General features: G+C 41.4%; 1 protein-coding gene across 2 annotated transcripts in view; it reads left to right on the plus strand.

Annotated features, from left to right (window-relative positions):
• Nucleotides 1-12,078, plus strand: part of LOC141054217 (aldehyde oxidase-like) — a 234,811-nt gene extending 222,733 nt beyond the window's left edge. For both annotated transcript variants that reach the window (XM_073551447.1, XM_073551448.1), the window contains 6 exons: nt 832-884; nt 1,475-1,589; nt 1,875-1,940; nt 3,689-3,877; nt 4,628-4,795; nt 11,697-12,078. In XM_073551447.1, the coding sequence (XP_073407548.1) occupies nt 832-884; nt 1,475-1,589; nt 1,875-1,940; nt 3,689-3,877; nt 4,628-4,795; nt 11,697-11,747 (642 nt within the window). In that variant the 3' untranslated portion in view covers nt 11,748-12,078. The remainder of the gene's footprint in view (nt 1-831; nt 885-1,474; nt 1,590-1,874; nt 1,941-3,688; nt 3,878-4,627; nt 4,796-11,696) is intronic.
• The last annotated feature ends 801 nt before the right edge of the window (nt 12,079-12,879 follow it).

Genomic DNA, 12,879 nt, shown 5'->3' on the forward strand with positions numbered 1-12,879 from the left:
CGCTGGTCAACTTTTGTCCCTTATAACATCCTAACAAAAAAAATTATGCTTCCAAAATTGTGCTAATGTAAAGTAGACATGTGGGAAATGTTATTTATTAACTATATTGTATATGACTCTCTGATTTAATGGTACAAATATTAAAATTATGAAAATTGCAAAATTTTCAAAATTTTTGGCAAATTTCTGTTTTTTTCATAAATAAATGCAAGTTATATCGAATAAATTTTTACCACTGACATGAAGAACAATATGTCATGAAAAAACAGTCTCAGAATCAGTGGGATCCGTTAAGCTATAACCTCATAAAGTGACAGTGGTCAGAATTGTTAAAATTGGCCTGGTCATTAAGTACCAAATTGGCTCTGTCACTAGTGGGTTAATTATGTAAAAATCATACAATGTGATTTTAAGTATTTTTTTTTTAAAGATTCTGTCTCTCACAGTTGAAGTGTACCTACGGTAAAAATTACAGACCTCTCTCTCCATTCTTTGTAGGTGGGAAAACTTGCAAAATCGGAAGTGTATCAAATACTTATTTCTCCACTGTATTATATATATATATATATATATATATATATATATATATATATATGATTATTGATATTTATATATATATTTTTTATATGGGTAGAATGGGATGATTTAATGATTTTTCAAGAAAAGCACTTACCCACACCCAAATAGCAGATCTACCATCCATTGACCAACTGTAAGATTTCTAGATTAGCATTTTGTGAGCAGAGATTTATTCACTGCAGCAAGTTCTCCTGAATAGTTTTTTTCTTCCATTAACACTGATTGATTTTGTTTGATTTCTTTTGCTCTCAGGTGAATGAAGCATTTTTGCAGTCAATAAGCCTCTCTGCTACAGGCTTTTTCAGGTAAATGTGTTCTTCTAACCTTGTTTGCATTTGGAGTTTGATAGTAAATGATTACCACCAAAGGAACCTCCTGAGAATGATAACTCCCACAGCCACCCATGATGCCCCCCAAAATCCTCCGCTCAGTTTGACGGCCCTCACAACCCTGACACAGCTTTATGGCCATCACAGATCACTACTCAGCATGAATTATGGGGACCACACTTTCCACAGTACGATTGCCCCCACAGCAGCACATTCTCTATACTGACCCCTGAAGCCCACCCCCCTTCAGTATGATGGTGCCATAGTCCCCATACTTAATTTATTGGCACTACAAATTAAACATCCATGTCATAGCAAGTCATGTCAGTGTCTAATAGATAGTCAGTCTATAATCTGCATGGATTTTGGAGAAAAGTGAATTGCTGGCATTGTTATTGTCACACCAGTGAGACACAGCAAGAATGTTCAAAATGTTCATCAACTCCAGTCTGAAACTATCTTGAATCTCTTTGGGCTCAATGCAAAATCTGTACCCCACCTCCAATCCAATCTTACACCTAGGTGTCAAATAAAGGAGTTATTTTCCCTTCATTTTATCCCTACAGGGGATTTGACAGAGAAATGAACTGGGACACAGGAGAGGGTAACCCCGCTCACTACTTTATATTTGGAGCCGCTTGTTCTGAGGTTGAAATTGACTGCTTGACAGGAGATCACAAGGTATAGAGATCATGATGGACCTTGCATTATTATAACCCCTATATACTTCTTCTTACCACTGGTTATGTCATTTTTTGGTGAAATGAATATTTTACATAAACTCTTCGGTGTTCATCTGACTCATATTATTATATTATATAACAATTCATCTTATCTATGGAAAATAAAATAAAGGATAAAATCCTCTCTGAGTATTTCTGACATTCTTGTTTCTAAACAATTCTATATCCTTTTATAAGTGACCTTGTTCCTTAAGATTTTGTAAATATATCTCTTTTTTACTAGAATCTCCGGACAGATATTGTTATGGATATTGGTTGCAGTATAAACCCAGGGGTGGACATCGGACAGGTACGATATATAATTATAAAACACAAAGATGTCACAAAGTTACTATTACTAGAACTATGTAATATATACTCAATGTAAGGCTTGGTCTAACTATTCCAATAAGTTTCATTCTCATGTTAGTCGTTATTGGCATTTAAATAAATTTAAAGGGAATCTATCAGGAGGATTTCATCCCCCAAACGATTTATATGTGCATGTTGCCCTTACAAAGACAAGTCCAGCAATACCATTTACATGGCCAGTCCGTTACTCCATTACTGAGAAATCATTGTTTGAACTGATATGCAAATGAGATTGAAAAACTATGGTAGAGCTGAAGCCTCTGTCACTCCAGCTCTATTCCCTGCCCAGCCACCTCTTCCTACTTTCTACAAACTCTTTACTGTGTACTTCAAGCTATGGAACCGTCAGTCATGCAGGAGGAGGCAGCTCGTCTTGTGGAATAGAGCTGGAGTGACAGAGGCTTCAGATCTACCATAGCGCTTTAACCTCATTTGCATATCAATTCAAAAGCTGATTTCTCAGTAATGCAGGAATGGACTGGCCATGTAAAGATATTTTTGGGCTTGTCTTTGAAAGAGCTATATGGAAATATAAATACTTGGGTGTGTCAAATCCTGCAGACAGATTTCCTTTAATCCCTTTCCTACATCGGGCGTATATTTACGCCAATGATGGACACCCTCCCTTTGATGTGGGCTCCGGCAGTGAGCCCACATCTTTCCCCTGACATGTCAGCTGTTTTGAACATCTGACATGTGCCCGCAATAGCCGCAGGTGGAATCGCGATCCACCTGCGGCTATTAACTAGTTAAAAGCCGCTGTCAAACGCTGACAGCGACATCTAAATCGCACTTCCAGCAATCGCATCACGTGATCGCGGGTCACCAGTGTGTCGGCATGACAACCTGAAGTCTTCTGAAGACCTCTATGGTTGTCAGTGCCAGATTGCTGTGAGCACCACCCAGTGGTTGGCGCTTATAGCAAGTCAGCAATTCTGCTACATTCATGTGATCTGATCATCGCCTGTATGTAGCAGTGCCAATTGGGTTACGGCAGCTTCAAGTCTCCTATGGAGACTATTGAAGCATGCCAAAAGTAAAAAAAAAAGTGCTTAAAAATATTAAAAAAATATAAAAGTTCAAATCACCCCATTCAAAATAAAACAATAAAAATAAAATCAAACATACACATATTTGGTATTCTGCATTCAGAATCGCCGAATTTATCAATAAAAAAAGGTTTTACCTGATCGCTGTAGTGAGGAAAAAAAAGTAAAAATGCCGGAATTATGTTTTTTTGGTTGCTGCGACACTGCATTAAAAATAACGGGCGATCAAAAGATCGTATCTGCACCAAAATGGAATCATTAATAAACTCAGCTCAGCAGGCAAAAAATAGGCCCTCATCCAGCCCCAGATCACGAAACATAGAGATGCTACGGGTCTTGGAAAATGGTGAAATTTTTTTTTTTTTTTTTTTTTTAGCAAAGTTTGGAAGACAATGGTGTCTTTCAAAAGTACAAGTTGTCCCGCAAAAAATAAGCTCTCACATGGCCATATTGCCGGAAAAATAAAAAAGTTATGACTCTGGGTAGGGGAGCGAAAACAAAAACGAAAAACCGAAAAAAGCTCCGGGGGTTAAGGGGTTAAAGGCTACTTTAGTAATCAATGTAGAATAGTAATGATACAGATTTTATTAGTATTCTGTGCTGAGATATTTGCTTTTTTCTTGATTTATATTTTCAGATTGAAGGGGCATTTGTTCAAGGGCTTGGTCTTTTCACCATTGAAGAGCTTAAATTCTCTCCTCAAGGCATACTGTACACCCGAGGCCCGGCTCAGTATAAGATTCCTACCTTATGTGACATCCCAGAACAGTTCTACGTTTCCTTGCTCACCGATGTTCCAAACCCCCATGCCATATACTCTTCTAAGGTACAGAATATAAGTATCCAGTGCTGCGCGATGTCCGTATGGCTTTGCCTGGCAATGCTGGCGAGCCCCATTCAAACAGATCACAATGGGCTGCAGTATCATTCACCCCTGCAGAGAATGAAGATGATGCTCCAGCAAATGCCTCATTGTCTTAGTTCTGTTGATTGCACTCATACGGGGGAGAGGAGAGTTATAGGAGAGAGTTGTATTTCCGGAACACTCGAATGTTGTCTGGACACTGCCAGTCTGAGCAGTTCTGATAGAAAAAAAAATACAGTTAACTGTAATTATTTCTGCCACCACTTGGGGGCGCTCACTGCATATGAATATATAATTTAATTCAATGAAAAAAATCCTTTATTGCAGTGAGCGCCTCCTAATGGCATCGTCAGGAAAATGTATCTTAGGGGACTCGGTGAGCCTTGACCTTTCTAAGAATTCTCAATTAATGTATGAATATCACTACTAAGCCCTGTATGATCCTAAACAATATAATGGTAGGGATCTATAATAATATAATTACACTAAATATTTGTTAACCACTAAAGAACAATAGGGATGTTAGATTAAATATTAACAGCATTGTATGATGGATATCAATTCTTCTTTGCCGTCAACCAGTAAATCGCTCTGGACCACCAGGAGTATAATAAAAAAGTCCAACGCTTTAGTTTAGTCATTTGAACCATTATGATGTTTGTTGAGAACTTTTTTGTCTGAATGATGGACTGTTTGTGCTGCTTTCTGCAGGGTGTCGGAGAACCTGCTTTGTTCTTGGGTTCCTCTATATATTTTGCTATAAAGGATGCTATAACATATGCCCGAAAAGAGAGAGGGATGTCCGAGCTCTTCACCTTGAACAGTCCAGCCACACCAGAAAAGATAAGGATGGCCTGTGGAGACCGGTTCACCAATATGGTAGGTATTCTTCTAGTAGCAAGTTCTAGTGTACAGATCAGGAGCATAATCTGATGTAGCTTATATAGTAGTATAGGGGCAGAGGCATATCATTGGTGCAACCCGTGTAGCTGCACAGGGGCCCAAAAGGTGAGAGGACACCTTTCCAGCTGGAATTGTGCATTATGATGAGCTGTTGGGCTCCCAGGGGCCAATGTACTGTTCTTCTCCAGGAGCCCTCTTCTGCCTATGTCCACCAGTGCACAAAGGTCACCCGAAACATAAAACCTAGGTCAGCTCATTGTGAAATACAGCAGCACAGTCACTTGTGTACAACCATAGCAAAGTGCTTGCAGGCATAGCCCCCTCTTTTTCTTATATGAAGGAAGAATGTGATGTATGTTACACACACACTGTAAGTTGCCAACACTGCATATTACACACACTGTATGTCACAAATTCTCACACGATGCATGTTACATACATACACAGATTAATATATTACACAAATACACATCAGTATACAACACACTTACACACATCTTCACATCGTTCATACTCCCGTAATGTGAAAGACCTTTGTTCACGTGATTATGTCACCAAAGGTCTCTCTGCACTTCTAACCTCAGAATCTGCCCTGATAATGCTGGACTGACATTGTCTGTGCAGTCTCTGGCCTTTAAAGACTGTGGTCCAAAGGCTTAGCTATGAGTTCTGCACGGGGGAGGGCATTATCTCCTCCGAGTGGGCCTCTAACCTAGGTAACTGGGTCGCCCTTCCAGGGCTGTGGGGTACTCGGGAGATGTCACGGCAGCTGGGACCCGGCCCGTGGCCCTGGGCACCCATTGTAAAAAGGGGAAAATGTTCATTGTGCTTATGATGATTAGAATGAATGAGTCGTGACGCCACCTGTAGTGTTCGGCAATGAAGATGTTAAGCCAACACTGCAGACAGATCCTCTGGGACAGATGGTGTGGTGCAGCAATGATGTCATAGCCCTCCACAGGCAGGACTGTAGTCCCAGGGCAGGGTAGGTGAAGTGACACTTAGATGGTGTAGTGTCGGACACAGGGGATGTAGCAGTACCGGGCAGGTTGTCGCAGGAATAAGTGGAGGACACCAGGGCATGTAGTTCCAAAGCATTACTCACAGTCTGTTGTGGCACAAGAGCCCGCATCCATCCATGCCGTGTCCTCCGGGTAGCATATATAGGAAGGAAAGAAGTGATTATAACTTTCTTTTTATTCCATAAGCTCTACGCGTTTCGTGTACACACTGTACACTTCCTCAGGAGCAAAAGTTCCGGGCAGGTTGTCGCAGGAATAAGTGGAGGACACCAGGGCATGTAGTTCCAAAGCTTTACTCAGTCTGTTGTGGCACAAGAGCCTGCATCCATGCCGTGTCCTCCGGGTAAGGAGCTCAGCCAACTTCCAGGCAAGATGAAGTACTCCTTTCCAACACTCCGCCAACATATGTGCCTTTTCTGAACATCTCCCTCTTAGCGCCTTTAGTGAAGTACTCACAGTACTGAGTTATACTGGAGTTCCTCCTGTCAGATGTTCCTATGAACTCTACTTGTACGGCAGACAGCTGTAGCCTGCTTCGGGGACTCCTTACTACCAAGTCCTGGCTCACTATCATTGATGTTGTGCCCCCAAGTCTGGTGTTGGAATAAAGCGGTTGTCAACTTCTATTCCTCCGGTGTCTGCTGCAGGACCATTAGTATCCATACAACCTCGGGGACCGTACCCCGGCCTTGCGCTTAGAACTTGGGAAGGGTTCTCCTCTAACCCTAATCCTTAGTTCTCTTCTTCTCCTCATGTTCCGTACTAATCCTTTCCTTCTTATGGAGAGTCAGGCTTTCTATCAAAGTTCCTTTCCTGTGCCAGCGGACCCAGATCACTGAGGTCGGCTGCAGCACTTCCTTCATCGATCCCACTCAGGGGATCTTCACTCCTCCTCTGACTCTGTCAGACTGACTAAATCCTAAACTCTTCCCGCTCTTTTGATGCAACCTAAACTCCATCCGTCTCCCAGCACGCTTTGTGTTCCAAGCAGGGAGCCACCAAAGGGTGCTTTGCTACACTACTGTGTTGTGTGGGATGCAGGTGTTGGAGCGTAGTCAGGTGTCTCCACCTTACCTGGATGGTGGGGTACCACACCTCAGGAGGAGGTGCAGTACCTGTGTGGCGACTGAACCCTCAGGGGCGCCACAAAGCCATGCTTACAAACGTGGGGGCGCATCCAAATCACAGTGGGTAAAGCTGAACCACGCTGTTACTAAGAAAATAATCAGTATAAAAAACAAGATCGACATTACTGCCAACAGTGACCATATAGTGGGGCATACCATTTCTGCAGAATATTTTAAGTGATCACAGTATAGTTATACATTCACGGATGAAAGTGTTGGCACCCTTGAAATTGTTCCAGAAAATGAATTTTTCGCAGAAAATTATTGCAATTACACATATTTTGTTATACACATGTTTATTTCATTTGTGTGTATTGGAACAACAGAATAAAAACTGAGAAAAAAAGGCAAATTGGACATAATTCCACACAAAACCCCAAAATGGGCTGGCCAAAATTGTTGACACCCTCAACTTAATATTTGCACACCCTTTGAAATATATAACTACAATCAATTGCTTCCTATAACCATCAACAAGCTTCTTACACCTCTCTGCTGGAATTTTGGACCACACTTCTTTTGCGAACTGCTCCAGGTCTCTCATATTTGAAAGGCACCTTCTCCCAACAGCAATTATAAGATCTCTCCTAAGGTGTTCAATGGGATTTAGTTCGGGACTCATTGCTGGCCACTTCAGAACTCTACAGCACTTTATTTCCATCCATTTTTGGGTGATTCTTGAAGTATCTTTGGGGTCAATGTCCTGCTGGAAGACCCATAACCTAGAACAAACACAAACCAAGCTTTCTGACACTGGGCACTACATTGCGACCCAAAATCCTTTGATATTCTTCAGATTTCATGATGCCTTGCAGACAGTCAAGGCTCCCAGTGCTAGAGCCAGCAAAACAGACCCAAAACATCTTTGATCCTCTACCATTTTTGACTGTAGGTACTGTGTTCTTTTCTTTTAAGGCCTCATTCCTTTTTCGGTAAACAGTAGAATGATGTGCCTTACTAAAATGCTCTATCTTGGTCTCATCTGTCCACAAGACGCTTTCTCAGAAGGCTTTTGGCTTGCTCAAGTACATTTTGGCAAACTGCAGTCTAGCTTTTTTATGTCTGTGTCAGCAGTTGGGTCCTTCCGGGTCTCCTGCTATTGCGTTTCATGTCATTCAAATGTCGACGGTTAGCTCGCGCTGACACTGATGCACTCTTTGCCTGCATGACAGCTTGAATTTCTTTTGAACTTAATTGGGACTGCTTATCTACTATCCGGACTAGTCTGTGATGCAACCTTTTATTAATTTTTATCTGTCGCCCACATCCAGTGAGAATAGCTACAGTGCCATCGATTGTAAAATTCTTGATTATGATGTGCACTGTGGACAAAGGAACATCAAGATCTTTGGGGATGGACTTTTAACCTTGAGATTGTTGATATTGTTCAACAATTTTGGTTCTCATGTCCTCAGACAGTTCTCTTCTCCTCTTTGTTCTCCATGCTTAGTGTGGTGAACACAGACCCACAATGCAAAGATTGAGTCAACTTCTCCCCTTTTTTTTATCTGGTTTCAGGTGTGATTTTCATATTGCCCACACCTGTTACTTGCCAGAGGTGAGTTTGAACGAGCATTACAAGCTTGAAACAAAGTTGCACCCACAATTAGAAAGGTGCCAACAATTTTATCCTGCCTATTTTGGGGGTTTTGTGTGAAATAATGTTCAATTAGAGTTTTTTTCTTTGTTTTTCATGTTCCAATACACGCAAAGGAAATAAACATGTGTATAACAAAACATGTATAATTGCAATAAATTTCTGGGAGAAATACTTTATTTTCTGAAACAATTTCAACGGTGCCAACATTTTTGGCTATGACTGTTCTGAGACAGTGACTGGTGTCACAGGTAGGGGTTGCTGTTTGTGCTCCCAGGATGCGCAATGAGGCATATTGAGTTCATGAGGGGGCATTTCAGTCGCAGGTGTAGCTGTGATTTCAATGGTGAAGTCACATGTAGGGGTCACTGTGTGCTCTCCCTAGGTTGTGTATGGAGGCGTATGAAGTCCATAGGAGTGCATGGCAGCCACAGGCATAGGGGTGACTACAATGCAGACTAGAAATAATAAAAATAAGTGTAGTCTTGGACAGACTAGTGTCCTAGGCAGATGTAGGAAAAACCTGTTCTGGGATGTTGTATTGTGAAACCGACTGCAAGATGGTAGTCATGCAGTCAATTTCATTCCAGGGCCGGGTTTTCCATGTGGCTGAAAGTCACAGGTTTCTTTGTTAAAAGCCCTGCAGGAAAGGGTTTGGGTGTGTCAGGTGTAATGTCAGTGTGACTCTGGTGTTCGGCGGGAGTGCAGCGCAGGAGCCCCTGCAGAGCGCTAGCTGTGTGTGACGTGACACAAGCAAGCGGAGCCAAACAGCCAAGGCAGCTGAAAGGTCTAGCACCCACAGGGTACACAGCAGTGCAGATGCCCACAGCAACAGGTCAAAGGAGGACTGGTGTGTTTAGTGCCAGCAAACAGGTGGATATGAATCCCAGTTGTGATCCGGATGATATCATGGACTGTGTTATGCTGTGATAAAGAGACATTAACACGATGGTGTAGTCGCCCACGGTAACTGGTCAGAGGAAGACTGGCGTGTTTAGTGACTGCAATCTAAAGAATATTGTGTACCGTGTGAAGACATTGACACGGTGGTGCAGTCGCCCACAGCAACTGGTCAAAGGGAGGTCCAGCATGTTTAGTGGCTGTAGTCTAAAGGATGCCGTGTAGTATGTAGTGCTGTGAAATGGACGCTAATATTATATGCATTTGTGTGTGAATTGGACATTTAATGCCACGGAGTAACGCATTTAAGAGATTTTGTGCTGAAATTTTGTGGGTCACTGCCTCATCACTGCTTAAGTGTGCAACTGCTGCACTACACTGTATATTGTGACTTACAGGTGACATTCTTTCTGATGGAGTCGTTCTGATGGAGTCCTTCCTTTTTCCCATCTTTTCCATCAGGCACAGACAGCCATGACAACTTTTTCCAGCCATGACTCATATGGACAGCTTACAACAATGACATATTCGACTTTTAACTTGTGCAGCACAATTCCCATCTATTTCCAGCCTATACAAACTAACCATACTATTGGTACCCCAATGCTGAACGGCTCCTTCTGTGCTTCTCCCTGTTACTGCAACTGCTATGTGTCCCTTACAAAGTAAAAGGTCCCCTTTTTGCCTTCTAGATGGTAAAATTGCTTCCTAGAAAATATTAAAGCCCTCTGTTTGTCCCCTAGAATGTAATAGTACCTCATATGTGCACCCTTGACACTTAAGGCCCTGAGTGCCCCTAAAATGTAATAATGCCACCTTTTAATATTGTCACCTGAAAAGTTGATGCATCAAAACCCCCCCTATACATAGTATGATGCCCCCTACAACTCTTGATATGCAGTCAATGAAGCTCCCACTACTCTCTGTATATAGTATGAGGCTTCCTATATAATATGGTGGTCACACAATTCCCTATATACGGTATGGTTAACCCACAACTCCCCATATGCAATGTGAGGCCCCCAAAACCCCTTATATACGGTATGATGCCCCCAAATTCTCTTTTATACAGAATGATGGCATCCGAAAACTTGTATTTACAGTGTGAAACTCACACAGTATGATAGCACCACTATAGTCCCCACCACGCAGTAGAATGCCCCCACAGTCACCTACAAGTATTGACTAAACACTATATACTCACCTAACCTTGAATTCTTGAGAGTTAACTGGCACAGTCAGTGTATGTTCCGTGCATACTCTCGCTGTTCTGTAGGCTGCAGGCCTAAAGCAACTTGCAGCCTACACAACGGAGAGCGGTGGGGCTTGGAAACCATGGTTCCCTGCCATACTGCAGACTTATAGCTACAACTATAACAGCTGCTGTTCAATTGGATCCAGTTGTAAGTGGTGATTGCTCCTGGTGGGCCTCACCATGTGAGTGAGTGACTGCTCACTGGTAGCTAAGTTACTGTAGGGGGCTTTGTTAGAGATAGACAATTGATTAGTTTGCCTCATCCATTCCCCAATGCAAACCCTGCATGCTTGAGATCAACTTTTGCGTCAAATCCTGACTTATGGTAGTCCATTGTTGCCTAATCAGTACTTGGTGCTTAACACAATTCATTTTTTGTTCATGCTGGAAAAAGTATTGTTCATCACCAAACTGCTTCTAGATTGTTGGGAGAAGTTGCTCTTGGAGGAGGTTTGTATCCCATTCTTTATTCATGGCAGTATTCTTAGACAAAATTGTGAGTGAGCCCACTTTATGGATGAAAAGCCCCCACACATGAATTGTCTCAGGATGCTTTACCTTTGGCATGACACAGGACTCTTGGTAGTGATCACCTTTTTTTCTCCAGACAACCATTTTCCTGTTTACCCAAATAGTCTGAAGGGGGCTTCATCAGAGAAAATGACTTTACTGGAATCCCATGCAGTAAAAACCATGTACTTCCTGCAAAATTACTGTCTCTGGTGAAGCCCCCTTCAGACTATTTGGGACATCCGGAAGAATGATTGAAAACCAAAATTTGTGCCAGTCTTAAAAATGTTGACCATGGCAGTATACAATGGTATATATATTTAGAGGATTTTCTTTACTTAGATGTTTTAGTTTGAGATTAGTCCACATCATGTTTTGTTAGTTTTCACATAGATTGTGAACTGTAATTAGATATGTGACACATCATTTTTTATTATTTAGCCTTTTACCTCTTTGTTTGTTGCAGATCCCAAGAGATGTACCTGGATCTTACAACCCTTGGGCCATCGATGTATGAAGAGATGTACAGCTATGCAATTAACCAGCTGTCTTTTCTCAATATTTTATCAGCTTGAAAGTTTTCTATTTTATTGTCGGTCTTAAATTTTATGAGAACTTTCTCTTGCTTGTCTATTTTATTGAAAGAGCTTTTCCTTTTAAGCTTTCACGAGCCGAAGCATAGATTATCCTAATTGACCATGGGTGGATGCAGAGTCTTTCTAATATCTAGATCTGTATAAGGTGAAATAATTATTACCGAAACATAACTTCAGCTTAAATGGATCGAAAGCAAAATGTGACAATTGCATTGCCAATCAATAAAAGCAAACAATGTAGAAATAGAAAAATGTTCTTATCATTACATAGAAATTTTTAGGGGTTAGTGAGCTGCTATTATGTGAGGTGCGTGTCTCCTACCGTGCCATACTGTAATGTGTCTCTACTCATCAGGTTATTTATAGAAAAGTCTGGTTAAAGTGTATATGGACCCTGCACAATGGTTTTGCTAGAAAATAATGGAGCATGCCACAGTTTTTCCTTTTGGGTTCATATAGAACACAACAGACTCTTATGTCTCTGCATGATATTGAAAGCATGCTGACATACAGAATAGACAAAAAAAAATGACCATTTTTAATTACTTATTGCTTTGTTCAACTATAGGGTTGTGCAGCAATGTAATATACTGTATGTATGACCCGTGAGCAGAGAATGGTTATTACCTTTCTGCTGCTTAGTTTCTCCATTTATTCTGTCCCTGTGCAGTATAACACTAAATGCAGTAATGTAAGAAAAGCTTTAAAGAGGACCTTTCACTGGATTTTTGAATTTAACCACTTTGTGTATCCTGCCGTACATGTATGTCACAGCTTTGCATAGGGCAGATGCCGAGATTGCTGCTGTTTAACTATTTTAAGACTGCCTTTTACAGAATTTTGGGTTATGATGAACTAAAAATTCTAGTTCATAACATTTTTTTGTAATTATTTCTTTCCACTCCATTGTGGAGATTTATTTCACCAAAGTAACTGGTGCCTTAGAGGTTAATTTATTTATCATCCAACTGGGCGGTTTATTTCAGACAACTCCATGGGCCTACACTTTCCACCCACTCTGATGCTGCCCAGTCATAACAAGGCAACGTCATA

This window comes from Dendrobates tinctorius, unplaced genomic scaffold, assembly GCF_039654945.1.
Source record: "Dendrobates tinctorius isolate UK_male_01 unplaced genomic scaffold, ASM3965494v1 ptg000177l, whole genome shotgun sequence".
NCBI classification, from domain to species: Eukaryota; Metazoa; Chordata; class Amphibia; order Anura; family Dendrobatidae; genus Dendrobates; species Dendrobates tinctorius.